The sequence below is a fragment of the Drosophila subobscura genome, chromosome A (assembly GCF_008121235.1).
Source record: "Drosophila subobscura isolate 14011-0131.10 chromosome A, UCBerk_Dsub_1.0, whole genome shotgun sequence".
Taxonomy (NCBI): domain Eukaryota; kingdom Metazoa; phylum Arthropoda; class Insecta; order Diptera; family Drosophilidae; genus Drosophila; species Drosophila subobscura.
In genome coordinates this window covers 9671202-9689232 of record NC_048530.1, presented here as the reverse complement: position 1 = coordinate 9689232, position 18031 = coordinate 9671202, and the positions used below count along the sequence as shown (strand labels likewise).

The window sequence follows — 18031 nt, the reverse complement described above, 5'->3', positions numbered from 1 at the left end:
TGAGCCGCATAGTTGGCCAGCTAGGTGGAAAAATCAGAGCGCCGAGGAAAGGATGCTAAAGACGAGAAGGATGTGCAAAGGCTAAGGAAATGTGTGCGGCACAGTGGCTGCTCTACACAATGCGGCTGATGCCTGATGGCTAAGGATGAGCCCAAGCATAATTACTTTCAGTGCAATTATGCGATTAGTTTATAGGCCAATAACTTTCTAAGGAATCCACCATCCATCCACCTTCCATAGGAACACACACACATAATGGATGCGATGCGATGCGATGCGAGGGAGAGAGAGCGAGAGCGAGATCCTTGACTGGCAGCGCATCAAAATGTGAATAAATGGATGCAGATAAAGATGCAGATAAAGATGCAGAGGTTTATGCATTTATTTATATATTTCTTCGATTTGAGCACACAAATATCTGCGAGCGTTCGTCTCCGCCAAACTGCGGGGCCACAGAGCTGCAGATGTCCAACCCTCTGATCTCCCCCCCAATCGATCTATAATCCACATTGATTCAATCAACAACGGGGGGGCACACACAGCCATTTGTGTGGCATGAAGCGAGACTAACGCACAATTCGAGACTCGACTCGACTCGCCTCGACTCGTCTCGACCATTAATAAAACGTTATCAAAATTGGCTCAAGAGGAAGTGGCATTGTCTGTCTGTCTGTCTGTCTGTCCGTGTGGTGCCACCTGCCACAGCTCAGCGGGTGGCTGCTGCTTGGGGGGTGGCTGGGGGGTTTGGTGTTTGCCAGTGATATATTTTTCACGCTCATAAAATAAACGTCAACCATAAACCGTGACTAAGTCGGGAGACAAACAAATTACTAAATAAGCGCGCATCGAAAACTGGCTCCGACTCGTAAAGGACACCCATAACAACGCTCGTAGCCAGAGAGAGAGAGAGAGAGAGAGAGAGAAAGGAATGCGGCAATCATATGAGGACAAAGGCAGTGGCGTCGGAACAGCAAGCTGCAAAGGGGAATCAGTTCTGGAAATGTTTTGGTAGATACGAGTTGGATTGGATGCTCCTCCGCCCATGCAACCCACGTGACAAGTGGACACGGACACTGGACACAGGACACAGGTCCGAGGGAGAGATACAAATGTAGCCACGAGTGCGAGTATGTGCAAATAAATCCACTGACAGATAGCCGGACACAGCAGCAGCAGCAGCAGCAGCAGCAGCAGCAGCAGCAGCAGCAGCAGCAGCCACCACCATCATAGATGAGGGGCACACACCCCACATCCACATGTCCACCCATCCTCATGCACACATGCCGCATGCTGCATGCCGCATCCGCATACAAAATGTAAATATTTAATTTTGAAACAGTGTAACTAAAGGGATTTGAAACGCGCGTGGCTGCGGGGCAGTGGCTGGGGCTGGGGCTGGAACTGGGAGCAACGCGGAAATCAACGCAAAACCCGCAGCATTCGCTTCGGTCCAACCCATCAAGATCTGAGCGGCAGATGGGTAGGGGGAGACATGGAGGGGGAACTACTTGCCCTCGTTGTGACATGTGAAAAGTGGCAGTTTTCTTTTGCCACAATCCCGTGTTGTCGTGCAACATCTCTGCAACATCAGTCTTGGTTGGTTTCTTTGAGTTTCCGTCTTGGCAGGGCAAACGATGTCTCATCCAGTGTGCAGTGTGGGCAGTGTCCTGTGTCCAGTGTCCTTTATCCTTTGTCGCTTCGAATTTTTGGCTACTTTACAACATTTTGCATCGGTCGCTGCCACCCCTGCCCGGGCTGGCCACATAACAAATGACATGTGTCCGTGTCCGTGTCCGTGTCTGTGTCCGTGTCCCTTTCCCTTCCTGACTCTCTTCTGTTTTTATGGCAAAATAATATCAAGATAAGCGGGGCATTAGACAAAGCCAGCAGACTTCAACTTTGCTCTGCCTCTGCTCCAACTACTGCGGGTAGTCCCTGCCTCAGCCCTGTCCCTGGGGCGTACTTGCCTGAGAGCAGGACCTCCGCTCCGAGTCGATCCTTGGCCCCACAGAATCTCCAAAAGTTTCCCAACTTTTGTTATTTTCCCCTTTCTTTTTTTTGGATTTTAATCGATTGATTGCCGTGTGTTTAGTTTTTTATGCGGGGCTCCGGCTTCTGCCCTTTTCCAGCCTTTTTCCCTGGGTGTCCGTTCATGTCCGGATAAGATCAAATTGCAAATTGGCTTTGGCTTGTGGCAAACTTTACATTTCTGGCCCCCAGCCACGCAGTGAAATCGAAGATTTCCTTCGGTTCTTAGGCGCTCCTTGACATCGGACCAAGGAAATTGCAACCGCAGGTGAGGCGGCTATGTTTTAACGGACACACATTTATCTATGTATCTTCGTATGTAAACATGTGTAGCTGGGTAAGAGACTTTGCCAAAGAATCCAATGAACTTTTATGCTGCTGAATAAGTTTGAGGAACGAATGCTCAGTATTCGATCACAGTTGCACTTTCAAACAAGTACCTTAACAACCCAATTAAGACATTACATTATGGACCAAGCAGCAGGGACTATCAATGCACAAATTTACCTAGTGTTTAGCTAGTGTTAAAAGTCTTGGCACAGCCCAATCTCTTTAAGCGTCTCAGAGGCCGTGCAGGTAATAAACGCCTTGCGAGCAGACTGCGGTGTCTTATCAGCCTGTCCCTGTACCTGCTTGAATGTCCTCCAATTTGCTGCGCCACATACCACTGTGTGCACCGGGTGTAGGGTGGAGCCTCGCACATGCCACGGGCAGCTTGTCACCTGTCTCAATGCTCGATTTATGGCTTGTTTTATCAGCGATTCCCCAGCCAGGCAGTGGACATATGCTGCTGATTCTTCTGTTTATAAGCCACCGCAATTGCTGCATCCGTGGCCCACACTTTCTGGCCGTGGCGATTTGCCATAAGCCTCTACCAAACCTTGGATAAGAAAGACAGAAGACTTGTGGGCCTATAGGACTCCGGCTCTTCTTCAGATTTTCCTTGTGGCTTGTAGATCATCAAGATTGCAGCAATTTTCCACCGCATTGGGAAGCGAGCTGCACCCTGAACATAGCGTTAACGATTAACGCCATGTAAAAGTATTGCCCCAAGAGGCAATGCTTTCAGCGTGGCATTGCATACCCTGTCAATGCCAGGAGCCTTCCTCTTTGCTAGAGACTTGATGACCCCAACAGTCTCCTCAACCCTGGCTATAATAGGCAAGGACCGTGTAGAGGTGTCAGTAGACTGTCAGAGGTCTCTCCATGCTGCTCTGCCGTTCCTTATGCTGTTCCTCGTTTCTGGCAATATCGCCGATAGGACACCGGATGGGAGCCTGTCTGATTTAGTGCACTTCCAAAGCGAATACCCAGCATCCACTGTGCAATCCATCGACCCCAATTCCTGCTCAAAGAGTTGCTTGGACTGTCTCCTATATCTCTTCCATAGTAGTTCCATAGTTCACAGTAGTACTCGTAGGATTCGTTGCACTGTTGTTCGCCTTGTCAGATGCATCAGACATCACCCAGCAATAGTCACAATGGTTCCTGAGTAGCTTTCATCGAGTTTGCAGAGGAAATACACAACTCTAGGATCTGTTCGAGAATTGCATCTATTGCCTGAGGGTGTGGTGGGTGTGGTTGCCGCTTCTACAACTTTATTGGATCAATCCAGTGATGGCCATCAAATGTTTTGGCAAAGGTTTAAAGACCGCAGAAACAGCGGGAGATATTCTAATCCAGTGCCAGTGGCCGTGTCCTCACAATAATAATGATATCAACAGCAGCAGCAGCAGCAGCAGCAGCAGCAGGAGAAGGAGCAAGGGAAGGACCAAGGACAGGTCACACCTCTTGACTATGCTATGCAAATCCCTGCGCTGCTTAATTTGCTCTGCGTTGACAGCAATTTAATTTCCCAAAGCCATAAAAGTGTAATAAAATTTTCAATTGTAACTGTTGGGCGTGGATTTGGGATGCGCCCTGTGTCCCGTGCCCCGTGCCCCTGCCCCTGCCCCTAGCCGCTGAGATTCGGGGGTTGGCCGGAAAGCGATGCTGGGATGCTGGGTTGAGGGGATTCTGGATCTGATTTGGATATTGGATTCGGTTCTGGTGGCTGCACTTGGCAGTGCGCAAAAGTGACGCAGTCGCTGCCAATGACACTGTCATCTCCTGCCACCCATCAACCCCTTCCCCACCCATCAGACCACAGAGAGAGAGAAAGAGAGAGAGAGAGAAACCTCTTACGACAGCAGCAAAATCGGCGGCTGGCAGCATCCTGCTGACGCCTGCAACTGGCTGACGGGCTGCCTTTTTGCCTGCCACTGTTCTTGCCTCATCAAGCCCAACGCAACCCAACCCAACCCACAGGCAGTGGCACAGCCCCCACCCGCCGCGTGGATGCAACCCTCTCTCGCACATAAATCACAGTGACAAACTCGTCGCATGCAAAGGCGCGGAAAGCGGAGCGCGTGCCGCAGACACTGCCCCGGTGACGTCGACTGTCTGCAGACACAGTGTCCCAGCAGCGAGTGTTCCATGGATGCATATTCATGCTCATTGGCGAATGGTACCCTTGGCGACAGGTGGCGAGTCCTCTGCAAAGCACTTAGAGCTTGCCACAGACATGATTGTGATTGAAAGTACAACCTTCCGCAGATGTGCGGAGAGTACCTGCAGATATTCTCAAAATGTAAAGGAAAGTCTAGGCCTACAAAATATCCCTAAAGGTCACTCGAAACCACAATTATAAAAGTAGCAACACAATCCACATAAGCAGCTTCCATTTTCGGTAACTAAAGTCTGTATCAAATCATTGGCTTTTGTTCTATTTTTGCTAAAATTTGACTTCGTGTATAACCATTTTGGTTTCTTACAAATTTTGAAAATACAACCAAAATTCCTGCTGTATCTTGCACCACTGTGGCATCTGTGGCACAAGGCTCTGTGCGTTGTGTAACCGCGTATTAAAATGTTCCCATTCAGAATGGCTTGACTTTGACACCCACACCCACAAACACACCCCAGCCCCAACCACAACCCCAACTCCAACATCGAACCCAAGCGAACCAAACCAAACCGAACCGAACCGAACCACTCCCGATCCAATCCGAACCGATCTGACGCACGAGAGTATTCAAATGCAATTTGCTGAAAGTGCGCATAAGAATCTCATAAACAAATTAGTCTTGATTTGGGTTTGGTTTTGGTTTGGGTTACAGTTTGGCTTTCGGCTTGTGTTTTGCGGGAAGGGAGACAGACAATCTCTCGGTCTCTCACTCTGAATCTGGCAATCAAAGGCTTAGGCTTAAGGTCACTAATAACTTCTTGGAGCGTGGAACGTGCCCGGCACTCGAAAGTTGTAATCCCCCACAGACCGAACTGGCTAAAACTTGTCGCCATCCCATCCCCGTCCTCCACCCGACTATTGACAGACAATCAGCCACTTGAGAGGAAGCATACGGTCGGGCACGAGAACAAACAAAAAAGCCAAAGGAAAAAAAAACCAAAGCTAAGGCGAGAGTTGAAATCAAAGCCGAACCGAACCACAAGATATCACAGATTTTCATTATGAAGCATTTAGGCAAACTCCCAGACAACCCATCTCCCCCCCCCAAAAACTCTCTCTCTCTCTCTCCCTCTCTCTGGCTACATTGTGGTCCAGTCCAGGGGTGGCATGGCCCATCCTTCAGCGCTTTTTGCTGGACTCGCTTCGGGTTGGTTCGTTTCCCCCTCTTCGATATCTCTGCAAATTAAATTAGATGCTTAATATGCAGCGGGCGTTTCATTTGTTTTGCGGCTAGAAAATCAACGTGGAAAATTAGGCAAACAAAGCTCCGGCAAATCCCAGCGGGTGAAGGATGAGGATGTGGATGTGGATGTGGATGTGGTGGCACAGCCCCAAGGCCCTCGGCCCAAGTCCATTCGAGGCCAGAAGGAGCTTAACCTCTAATGAGGCGCATTACTTCTGGCCGGAGATTTGAAATCATTATACCATCGAAACAAATCCTCAAATCCTGCCCCTGCCCCTGCCCCTGCCCAGGCATTTGTTAATTTTGTGCAAACATTCGGAACGGGGGGTGGCCAGTGCCAGCGCCATATCCATCCCATCCTCAAGCTTCCCCTGACCAGCGGCATATCAAATATTGACTTTGTGGAGCAATGAAGAGAAGACAGTTTAAGATATGGATAAGGCCAGATACTGTGGATACTCAGCGAGTCCTCCTGGATAATTCTCCTGTCGAAATCCCCAAAAGCAGGATGAAATAATTCAACTAGATCCCTCTCTCCTCCCTTCCCTAGAATTCACAATTTAAACGCAAAATGTTAATTTGAAATCATCCAAAAATGCTACACATTTGGCATTTACAGCGACGATATTCAGAATAATTGATAAATGCATCGCATCGCATCGAAAAGATGATTGGATTGTGTTTTATTGAGTGCATTGTAGCATCTGAATTTTGATGGAGAGTTCTTATGGCTTCGACACAATGGCCATATCTGCAGGTATAGTGGAGGTTGAAGTAATGTTGAAGTTTCCAACAAGATTTCTGATATCTTTGGCATTGAAGTTGTATTCTATGGCATCGTACAATTTTGAGACCTAAGTTTTTTGGTGTTTTTAATTCGGAACAATGAGATCTACTAATCCCTAATCCCTAGTTGCAAATTAACAAGTTTTTATATGACGCCAGGAAATAATTGTTTTGAAAGTTTGGAATTATGAATACAGTTTTAAAATCAAATATTAAATAGATATGTGCACATGTACCATGTGGTTTTAGACCCTTATTCCAGCTCGATCGAATTTCATCGAGCCACATTATTGAAAGAGCCAAAATGCCTCGGAAGCTGAGGCAAATGCCATGATAAATGCAATTAATCCTTTTTCAGGACTGCATTAAAATAACTTGAATAAAAACAAGACTGTGTAAAAACAAGTAATAATTCTAGCAGAATGTACCTTGAAGTATATTCTCCACTCCGCGAAGACATCCTCGAGGGACATCCAAACGAGCACTGCAGTACTTATGATGAATGTATGGCATGATCAAATGTTTAGCACTCTCTAAGTAGGGTCTGGTGTTTGATGTCCATATCCTGCTGTTGCTCCCATCTCTCTCACTCTCCCCTCACCTCCCTCCCTCCCCTGGTCTGTCCGCTTGTGTATGTTTGGCTAAGAAATTCAGGCGTGTGCTAATGCCCAAAAACTCTCTGGCCAAAGATTTGTGCACATGTTTTGGCCAAGTTTCGATGCTGTGCTTTGCTGCCTGAGAGCCTTGGCTTGTGCTTTCCTTCCGCTTGGTCCACAAACTTTTCCAAGAGCCAACTTCTGGCTACTGGTGGTCGTCATCATCGGCGACGTCGACGACGACGTCGGTGTTGTTTCTGCCCCTCAACCCTTTCCATCTCATGGGACTTCTGATGCTGTGGCTGCTGCTGCTGCTGCTGTTGCTGTTGGTTTATCCTGGGGGCACTTTCGGCCACGCTCGGCTGGCTCTTGGCCTGGTCTTCTGTGTTGCGCCAGCCGGCCCTGCTCTCCGGTCTGCTGTGTAGGATTACAAACTATCTTTTTGTTAGTAATTAGCTGCACACGATAAACGTGACATTATTATTGTTGCCAGTTGTGCAAAAGTTTCGGCTCTGATCTGCTCGGCCGGCCTGGCCCCAGCTGCTGTCTTGCGCCCCATGGCCACCCGCCTGCCACCATCCTGCTGCTGCTGCTGCTGCTGCTGCTCCTCCTCCTGTTGGCTCTTCACTAAGTCTTTGCTTGGCTTGATTTGTTGCCATCGCTGCACATTTGAATTTTTGTGGAGCTGAACTGAGCTGAGCTGCGCTGTGTGGAGCTCCCTGTTCTCGTTGCCGTTTTACAAATGAGCATTTGTTAAATCAAAAATTCAAGTGGCAACGCCGCACTCCGGCGCCAGGGACAGACCCCAAGTCATAGCCATGGCCGTAGCCGTAGCCATTGCCATGGCCAATGCTGCAGCCAGTGCACTAGCCAACAGCCAGCAGCCACAGACAGGGACATCCCAAAGAGAAATGATCAATTTTGAACTGGCGGCAACGGCAGCGGTTCCTCTCTTCTCCTCTGTCCTCTGTACTCCCCCTTCCCTCCTGCATCATGTCTTGTAATTTATGCCCATTTATTGTGTGGTTGCTCCTACCGTCTTGGCCTCATCTTGTGGTTTTTTGCTGTTGTTTGGTTTGTTTTTAAACGGACCCCGGACAGGCGGCGGCAGCCCGTTGCTGCATCTAGAGAGAGCAATCAGCAAATTTGCATACATACTCGTATGTCCAGGCTCTGATTCAAATACAGATTCCGCTTCACTCACCCTGAGTGGGGTATTGGTCTCTTGCTCTCAGACTGGGTCCCAGTCCAAGGCGGAGTCCGCCTCCGAGTCCGCGTCCGAGTCTAGGGTCAATTTCAATTTGTGGTCGCTCTGTGGAAAAGCGGCGACAAATCGCTGTCAGTGGCGCCATTTCTGCGGACCCATATACAAATATACATATGTACATGCATACATATATTTATATACATATGTAGCATGTATTTATGTACATACATATGTGGTATGTATGTATGTATGTTCACCTCAATGATTGTTTCTGCGGCACAAATGTTTTCGCTGCAGAAGATTGCTGCCATCTTAAAGGAATTCCTCCAGAATTTACTCCCGATCAACCATTTTGGCTATGATTTATTAATTCCTTTCCCCTTTCCGTCCTTTTGCATTGCATATACTTTGTTGAGGCATCGATTTTGACACTAGTAGTACATCAAATAGATCAGGTATTTGTACATCCATTCACTTCTGATGTGACTCAAAGATTCTAACGATCACTGGCAGTTCCAGCGGAACACCTACAGGCTTAAGTTGAAAACTATTTAAAGTCCTAATCTATTTAACCACTTTACCAACAGGTAATCAGTTGCTCTGCTATCTGTCTCCCTCTCCATGTCTCTCTTTTGGTACCTGGCATAGAAATCACGAACTCGATAGGAGATTGATTGAAGGAGTTAAACCACCCGTACAGTAATATTCGCCCCAGAAGAGGAAACTGAGTCCCACAAATGAGCATTTGTTCGTTAGAAGGCTGATATGTACTGACTGATCTAATCCACAGGCCAAAGGCACTGCCGACCGAGGGGCACTGCCGCAAGACGTGCAATCCGATTTACCATCGCACGCACATTTAAGTAAACTGTAAATTTATTGACACAGGTCCATACGTACGACATACATAGAACATATGTATGTACATGTACATGTATAAAAGAAGATGTAATAATAATAATAATATATTTAATATGTATACATACATTAATGTACACCAGCATCAATGCACACCAATGTGAAAAATAGAAACTGTAGAACGTTGTGTTAGTAAAAATCTGATTATAAATATGTATATTGTATGTCTTAAAGAAAAGCTTTCGCTCAGATCGACCCCTAGACGTATCCCCGTTCCCTCTGTTTTATTGTTTTCTTTCTTTTTCATTTTGTTTTGTTTTTTTACTAGAGGCATTTTTGGCTAAATTTGCCCAAATGCCATCGCTAACAATTGCAAAGCAAAGCTGATGGATGGAGGCAAGCTTTGAGCAAAAACAAAACGTTTCCTTTGTGCCAGACTTAACAATGTGCAACAATTCAAAATCACCGGAAGATCATCCAATATACACACGCACACACGCACACAATCGTGTGTATATCTATGGTATAGCTATAGCGTACATCATTTGGGGTGTTGTATCTGGATTAATTGACGCACTTTCACACAGAAAAAGAAAACAAAGTCCACATCAGATCAGATCATATCGGATCAGCAGAGTATGTGGGGGGGGAAGGCAGGTGGGAGGGTTCGATGATTGAGCAAACAAATGTTATTTGTTGTCTCCCACTCCGACACTCCGACACTCCGTCTCTCTTCGTATCATTCGCTGGTGGAATTCACTACATCAAAATAATATCGCTTGGCTTTTGAGACTCTCGAGTTAATCTAGAAACGAAGAAACGAACGCACGAGCGGGGGGATGCCAGGGCTTATGGCGCTCTGGTTTTGGCTCTTTGTCCTGGACTTTCTTCTCAATGGCCCACGCCGGTACCGCCGCCGCCGCCCCTTGTCACCGTTGTCATTGGATTGAAGCTAAAGGACAAGAGATCCGCCTGATCGGGCTTGTCGCGCGTCGCATGGTAGGCCTCGCGCTCGCGATCTGGGAACTTGGTGGGCAGATTGGGCGAGTGCAGATTCACCTTGGCCTCGAAACGGACACCGGCCACCTCCACCTCATAGTGGCCGGAGAGTATATAGTCATTGGTCACGGCCAGCTCGCGGCCCTGGTCATCGAAGTTGCGCACAAAGCCGAGGCAGACCTGCTTCTCGAACGTGTAGCCGTAGCCGGTGGTGGTGGTCATGCCCACGTAGACGCCGTCGCGGTAGATGGGCTCGCCGCCCCAGCACCACATGTCCACCTCGTGGTCGTGATCGTTGAGCAGCAGCTGGACATACATTCGCGTGACGCCCTCCTCCCGCTGCTTCAGCAGCGCATTGCGTCCTATAAAGTCGATGGGTTTCTGCCAGGGAGAAAAGGAATGCCACGAGTATAAATAGAAAGTACTCTGCACTCCTGTGCATCCTGCGCGCCATTCTCACATTGAACTTGACACGCCAGCTGCGGCCGCACTCCAGTGGCGTGGTAAAGGTATCCAAATCCTGGCCCCAGAACGCGTAGAACTTTTCAATGCGCAGCGCACGCGTTGCATAGTAGCCTGGAAGGATGCATTGGATAGCGGATTGCAGATTAACAGATTGGTGAACAGATTGCTTGACCGAGCACTCACCTGCATGCTGGATGTTGAACTTGTGCCCGGCCTGATACAGCCTCGAGTAGACGTGCAGCGCATACTCGTTGGGTATGTACAGGACGTAGCCCAGCTCGCCCGTGTGGGTGATGTTCAGGACACGGATGCCATCGGCCAGGCCCACATCGAGTTCCTGCAAAGGGTTCAGGGAAGAATGAGCACCAGTGCAGCAGCAGGCACCACTCTCACAGCATACCCACCTTGTAGGTGAAGAAGGGAAAGTTCTTGGGCGTGAGATCCGTGTCGGTGAGTTCGGAAAGCAGGATGCGCGAGTAGGGGCCCAGGATGCAGATGGCCGTGTACATGGAGGTCACATCCGCCACATTCACCTTGGCCCGCAGATGGTCCGGCATGTGTTTGCGTATCCAGCACATGGAGCGCGTCTGCTGTATGGTGGGTGCAATCATCATGTAGCTGAGGAGAGACGAAATGCATTTGGGATTATAGCGAGTGGGAGCCAAAGCCAAAGGGAAGGAGGAACTCCTTTGCTCACTGTCGCTCCGAGAGCCTGGCCAGCGAGCAGTCGTTCTCGTAGCCACCGTTGTGATTCTGCATGCCCGTGTGTATGATGGAGCCCACGGCCACGTCCACATCGTTCGAGCAGAGATATTGGAGCAGCTCGACGACCTCGTTGCCCTTCGACCAGAAGTCGTACTTGGTGAAGGAGCTGTAGTCGGCAATGCCGACACGTTCGCGGCACGCTCGATACTCGGATGCCACGTGGTCGAACCACGGCGGCTTGCCAAATGTCCTTGTCTGGGCAATGCGGAACCGTGGCAGACCAAACTCATCTACAGATGGAGGGACACAAATGACAGATTACAGATTACAGAAAGGACTGTGACTGACTGTGCACCCACCTTGCTTGTCCTGCTGGTCGAAGTAGTTGGCACGCTCGTAGCCCATTGACTGGCCAAAGACGGCGCCCGCTTCCTTCAGCTGCGGATAGATGGGCGACATGCGCAGGTTGCGCCCCGTCTGGAACTCCTCGAAGGGATAGTTGATCTCGAAGTGCTTGCCGGGCGCCTCCTTGCAGCGATCGCGCAGGAACTTGCGATTGTTGTGCAGCCCCAGGAAGCGGCTGATGTCGAGGATGTGCAGGTCGAGATACGTGGAGCCCTTGGTGATGAGATCGGTGAGGACGCGGCCGATGCCGCCGGACGCCGACACGCCCATGGTCTTGTTGCCGGCGGCCACATAGTAGTTCTGGATCTCCGGCGCCTCGCCCAGTATCCACTTGCAGTCGGGCGAGAAGACCTGCAGCGAATTGGTGAGCCTGTCGAGGCTGGCCTGCCGGAACGAGGGCACGCGCACCAGCAGGGCGTCCAGCAGCTCGTGGAAGTGGTCCCAGTCCGGCGGAAACTGGCGCGCCGTCTGCGACAGTGGGATAACCCCATCCTCGTACACCATCTTCGCCTCGCGCTCAAAGCCGCCGGCCAGGATGTGGCCCTCGCACTCCCGGAAGAAGATCCTCCCGTCAAAGTCGCGCACAAATGGTGTGTTTGGGTCGAGGCCCTCTATGGGCTGGGTGTGCAGATAGTGGTGCTCCACCGCCTTCAGGGGCACCTTCACCACCGGCTTGGACAGTGTGCCCACCTCGCGGGCCCAGAATCCGGTGCAGTTCACGAAATACTCGCAGTCCACATCACCGGCCGTGGTCTCCACCCGCTTCACCTTGCCGTGCTCGCTGTGGATCTTCTTGATGGCGCAGTGCTCAACGACCTGTACGCCCAGGCGACGGGCCTCGTCCATGTAGGCGTGGCACACCAGATGGGGATCACAGACGCCGTCCTCGGGTATCCAGAGACCGCCCTCGATGCCGTCCAGCGAGAGCAGTGGGCAGTGCTGCTGGCACTGCTCGGGCGAGAGAATCTCACAGTTCATGCCCCAGGCCACGGCCTGGGATTTCATGCGGTTGAACGAGGTCATCCGGTCGAAGTTACGGGCCAGGTTGAGGCTGCCCACCTGCCGCCAGCCAGTGGGCAGGCCGCGCTCCGTCAGTCGCTTTATCAGATCGATCGAGTACTCGGCCAGCTTCAGCTCCGTGTAGCTCGGCTCGAAGCGCCCGGCCAGGCCGCAGGCGCTCCACGGCAGCTCCCCGCCCACGCGGTCCTGTTCGATGAGCAACGTCTCGGCGCCCCAACCCTGCAGGCCCAGGTGGTAGGCCACCGAGGCGCCCGTAATGCCGCCGCCGCAGATGACGACACGCGCCCGTCCGGGCAGTTGGCCAGCCAGCTGCTCGCTCAGATCGGGCGCCTGCTGGGGCTGGAACTTGCGCTTTCGTAAGACCTGCTCATCGGCAGGATCCGTGTGCCCGGTGGCAACACTCAGAGTGCGCGTGGACACGACACTGCGGCTCCACACATGTCCTCCGGCTGGGATCGAGCGGCACAGGCCACCGAGCAGCACCCTATACATGACTTTCGCTCTCGCTGTCGCTCACGCTCACGCTCCCGCTAGCAACTCGTCCGGCGTCCGGGTCCGGGCACTTCCCACTGCACCCACGCGCAGACACACACATACACGCGACGAGCGCAGGTGTCACACGACCCCGAAATGTCACAACGCACTCGGACTCGGACAGGGATTGATGGACACGAGGTGGGCTATGCTCCTGGGCATGGAACGGGATCAGTTGATTGTCTGGAGGGTTTCACTAGTGCTGGGGGCAGGTGCGTATCGCTAGCAGCTGCTAAAAGTGTGCAAATTAATTAACAAAATACTACTAATATCACCCCTGGTTTTGTTTACGTTTTGCAAGCAGCTGTTTTTGAGACCGCGGAACTATCGATAAAATATACCGAAAAATCTTGAAAACATACCGTAAGAATACCGATGAAAATCATATTGCTTGATTTTGATGTTCTGTTTAATACTACTACAAAGATAGAACTTATGGCGCTCAACGAATAATTTTACTAGATAGTCGATTTAATTGTCCACAAGACTGGTAAACTTTTCTTTAAATAAACTTTAAACATTTAAAGCATTTACCAGAGGAAGCACTTCGAAACAGGGTGGCAGGGCTAGGATTTTAGGAGAAGGGCGGAGCAATAGTGGCGCCACCTGGTCGGGTTATCCGGGTGTTCAGGAGAGATGATAGATCTGAAGAGCACAAAACAAATCTCTCCTGTTATTTTTGTCAAATTTTGACAGTTACCTCTTTGCACAGTGGCGCCCACGCGATGAAGACGGTCATTTCTGGAACTAAAATAACGTAGTTCGAGAATTGGCCGATCTGTGTAGGGACGCCACTGTGAACTTTTAAAATTGCTTCACTGAAATGGTCGAAAACAGGAAAATTTTCAGACAAAGTACCAGGCGAACAGAAGTCAGTAGAAGGTAACTGGTTTCCATGTTTTTTCACTGTGTCAAAATCTGGATGCTATGAAACCGCAATTCATTTTTCAGTCGCCAAGTAACAGCACGCCATCAGCAACAACCAATCGGGCGGCGAATTCGAAACGGATCCGAACCTGTTAGGAAAACTATGAGCCACGCACTGCTTTTCAGTTAAAGATTTATTTATTAACCACCAACACCCATCAACTTTATGGATATTTGTTTTTTTGTACAACTTTGGTTAAATTGTGTTTAAATTGTATTGGAACGGGCATGCGTATGCAGTTGGCTCGTTTAACAACCAAATTAACAAACGTAAATAGCACACAAAATATGAAGTTGCATTCGAGAATTCATCTAATTGTAGTAACTGTATATTTGTATGTTTTATGTATGTATATAATGCATTGCCTGTGTGTGTGTGAGTGAGTGTGTGTGTGTGTGTTTTAACATCTATATTGTTTTTAATTAGTTTTGGTATTTATTTTCCGCCAGATTGTTTTCGTTTCGTCTCGTCTCTTGCTCCAGCCGAACAAGTTCCTATACTAACATTTCGTGGCGCAGATATTTGTCATTTTCGTAATCGTTTTGCTCGGGAGCAATTGCATTGCCTATCAACAACAAATGGAAAGTGTGTGCTAAACCATGTACAATGTATGTTTACATCGTGCCGAGTCGGTGATGATGAAACAGAACTTAAATTTTATATTTGCTGTGTGTGCACTGTGAATGCTCGGGGGTGGGGTCGGGACAAATGCGCTTACAACTAAGTAAATCGAAAATAATTGCCCTGGTAGAGGGAGCTTCGTGTTGGCTTCGCATCGGGCCCCTAGATCAAAATCAAGCCCAAAATGAAGACTTGTCAATTGGCAAACAATAGACAGAAACAGGATAAACCAAAGCGAATACAAAAATCAAATGAAATCAGTACTCGTACTGCCAGTAACACGTACATATACGAGCAGGTGCGGGCGGTAAGTGGTGTTAGGAATCGGTTTCTAGTATTTATCGATTGCTCGCTCGATTGTTCATCGGTAATCATAATCATAATAGCTCTAATAATGGTACATAATCATAATAAGTAGTGTAATATATAGTTCATAGTATATAATCATAAGTTCATACGCAGCATTGTTAATACATACAAGTTAATATAATTTCTTTGCTCCTTGCTCCTAGCTTCTTTCTCTTTGCTCAACTACCTTCTAGCATCTATCCTCGGATATCTTCGGATCTGATCTCGATAAGCTATAGATCAAACATTCTGTAGTCACAAGAATATTTATACAGTGGGTTTATGTTGGTTGGGTATAGTTGGGGGCGGGGGCTCCATTCTCCGCTCTTACCATTTCACATGGGTGGGCCATCAAATGGTTCAATATGGAATAGTAATTGTGTTTTGTATTTGCATGTCTGGCAATCGGTGTAAAATATTCGTAATGTTGATCCCACCCCACTATCTCTCTCTCCTTCTCTCCTCATCGCATACTACATTAGCTGAGAAGCCCAGAAACTAGCGTGGCCTTATTTTAAGACATTCTTTTAGGCATTTTCCAATTGGATTGGATAGCGAAAGCGATACTCGTCTTAGTAGGTGCTCTTACGACCAAGTGAATATACATACATACATATTTATCCTATTTAGTCTATGCTAGATTATATTCGGTCAACAAGTGAGAACCCAAAAGACCAGAGGACGCCACAAGGGCGGTACCGGGTGGCTTTAAGCATGAAAAAAACAAAAAGAAAGAAGAATTCGAAAAGAAGAATATTAACATGGATCATTTGCAACGGTTTTTTTTCGAATCGAATTTAAAAAGTCGGTTGATTTTATGTCTAATTGTATGTAGATTATACATGTATCTTGGATTTATTACATCCATGCCAGCTGGCGGCACCTGTCGGAACGAACTATCTGCTCGTAAAAAGCAACAGAAAGCGCCACTTTGCGCTTGCATGTTTCATACCGTTCAGCTTTTGACCGCATCTAGTTCGATAATAAATCGCTATAATTCACCAAAGGCCAAAGTGCAAGTGATATCGAACTTAATTTCTTATCATTTTCTAAAATCAGAAAACACACTGAACAATTTTAAAATACGAAACGTACTGTGTACACCCATGTGAACACTAAATCATCTCTTTGTCCTCAGACGACAAAGCTAATTCCCAACCAACTGCCTGGACTGTACATATGTAAATGTATGTGTGTGTGTGTGTGTGTGTTGGGTGTGTGCCAGGATTTTGAGGACATGTCACGTGTGTCGACTAAGAGGCTAGGCCTCTATCTAATGTATAAGTACAAATAAATCAATTAGTTTGCAATTTTCAGTTGGAGGATGTTCATTTCATTTAGTTTTTGTTTTTTAAGTTTTTTTTTTTTGTTTTTTAAAGTTTTTGTTTTGTTTTTGGTTAACATTGGGATTGGCACATTATATTACATATCATACAAAGCTTTGCATTCGTTTTTCCTCCACATATCTTTTCACCTCCAATGCTCGATTTTCGCTCTACACACATTTTCTCAACGAAAACACAGAAACTCCGTCTGTGGTGGGGAATAAAGACTAGGGACGTGGAGTGAGTGAAAGAAAGATTTCATTTTCAAGGAGTGTGTTGTTAGTGTTGGATAAGGCCGAAATAATTGAAAGGGAACTTGGGTGAATCCTTTTCTTTCACATTTTCTAGGGTTTTGCTTTTTGCTTTTCACTTGCATGGTTTTGTTTGTTTCGTTTCGTGTAATAACATGTAACCGCTTATCACATTCATCAAACTTGCTCAATTCTCTAAATACACTTGTAGTCGTAGTCGTAGACGTAGGTTAAATATACATACAATACAATACAATACATCGATTTTCTGTCGTACAATAACCTTGTAATATGAGTTAACTAAATGGTTTCGTTTCGTTAATAGCACAGTGTAAACTTCTTCGCATTCATCTTCCTCATTAATCATCATTCATCATTCATCAATCACTTATCATCTTTGGGCACATTCACATCCACAAATATTTCGATTTCGATTCAATTGGGGGCAAATAACAGGTCGTAATATGTGTAGGGGGGATTCATGTGTTCTGTAGTGTTACATTTCCTTTGTTTCTTGTTTCTTGATTCACTTATTTTGTATGTTTAAGGTATTTTAAATATTTTTTGTATCTTTTTGCAACAACTACAATACATACAAACTTCAAAATTCGGGTGCAACATAAACGGTCTGACCAACGCACAGTTTGTTTCATTTCTTCTTCGTTTTGTTTCTATTGGTTTTCATTTTTACTTTCTATTTAGTGTATAACTATATTTATGTATGTGTATGTGTTTGGTGTGTGTGTGTGTGTATCTATATGCTTTGGCTACTTTTCTACTCTTCCTTAGCAGAGAAACGGAAATCATGTCTAAGGAGAACTCAAAACCAACACAAATAAACACAACAACAAAATAGTTTACATTTGATGTAAAGTTCAACAAGTTTCTAAGTAGTTTCCATCAGCCCTTATAAATATACATTAATATATCTATACATATATAGATTTGATTGTGTATTTGTGTGTGTACTTCTGTGTGTGTGTGTGTGTGTGTGTGTGTGTATATAGTATATCATCCGGTAGGGGTGTTTCATTGTTTGAATTTCACACATATCTTTCTTCTCTTCTTCTTTTTGTTTTACATGTATGTATATGTAAGTAGTACTTAGGTTTTCTATAACATTTACTTAGCCAACTATTTTTTTCAATCGAGAGTTCGAGTTACGAGTTCGAGACGCCTATGACACTCCATGCCATGCCGAAGGAGAGGCTCCTCCTAAGTATACTCTTTTCCTTTCCTTTCTCTTCCTTTCCTTTCGAGAAATAG

At 47.3% G+C, this 18031-nt stretch overlaps 1 protein-coding gene across 1 annotated transcript; it reads right to left on the bottom strand.

The window, feature by feature from the left end:
- Positions 1-9277: 9277 nt before the first annotated feature.
- LOC117896615 (pyruvate dehydrogenase phosphatase regulatory subunit, mitochondrial) lies at positions 9278-13560 on the bottom strand. The gene is made up of 6 exons (XM_034805052.1): positions 11693-13560; positions 11326-11623; positions 11033-11246; positions 10812-10965; positions 10624-10739; positions 9278-10544 (listed from the first exon to the last, which is right to left on the bottom strand). Exons 1-6 carry the CDS (start codon positions 13248-13250, stop codon positions 10056-10058), a joined length of 2829 nt encoding a protein of 942 aa, XP_034660943.1. The 5' UTR covers positions 13251-13560; the 3' UTR covers positions 9278-10055.
- Between the last annotated feature and the right edge of the window lie 4471 nt (positions 13561-18031).

Bases quoted from the DNA above. Each gene is read 5' to 3' on its own strand.
- LOC117896615 (XM_034805052.1), bottom strand. From the start codon at position 13,250: ATGTATAGGGTGCTGCTCGGTGGCCTGTGCCGCTCGATCCCAGCCGGA. The intron at 11,624-11,692 runs GTGGGTGCACAG...CTCCATCTGTAG, and splicing joins CGACCAGCAGGACAAGCAAG to ATGAGTTTGGTCTGCCACGG. The intron at 10,966-11,032 runs GTGGGTATGCTG...AACCCTTTGCAG, and splicing joins TTCCCTTCTTCACCTACAAG to GAACTCGATGTGGGCCTGGC.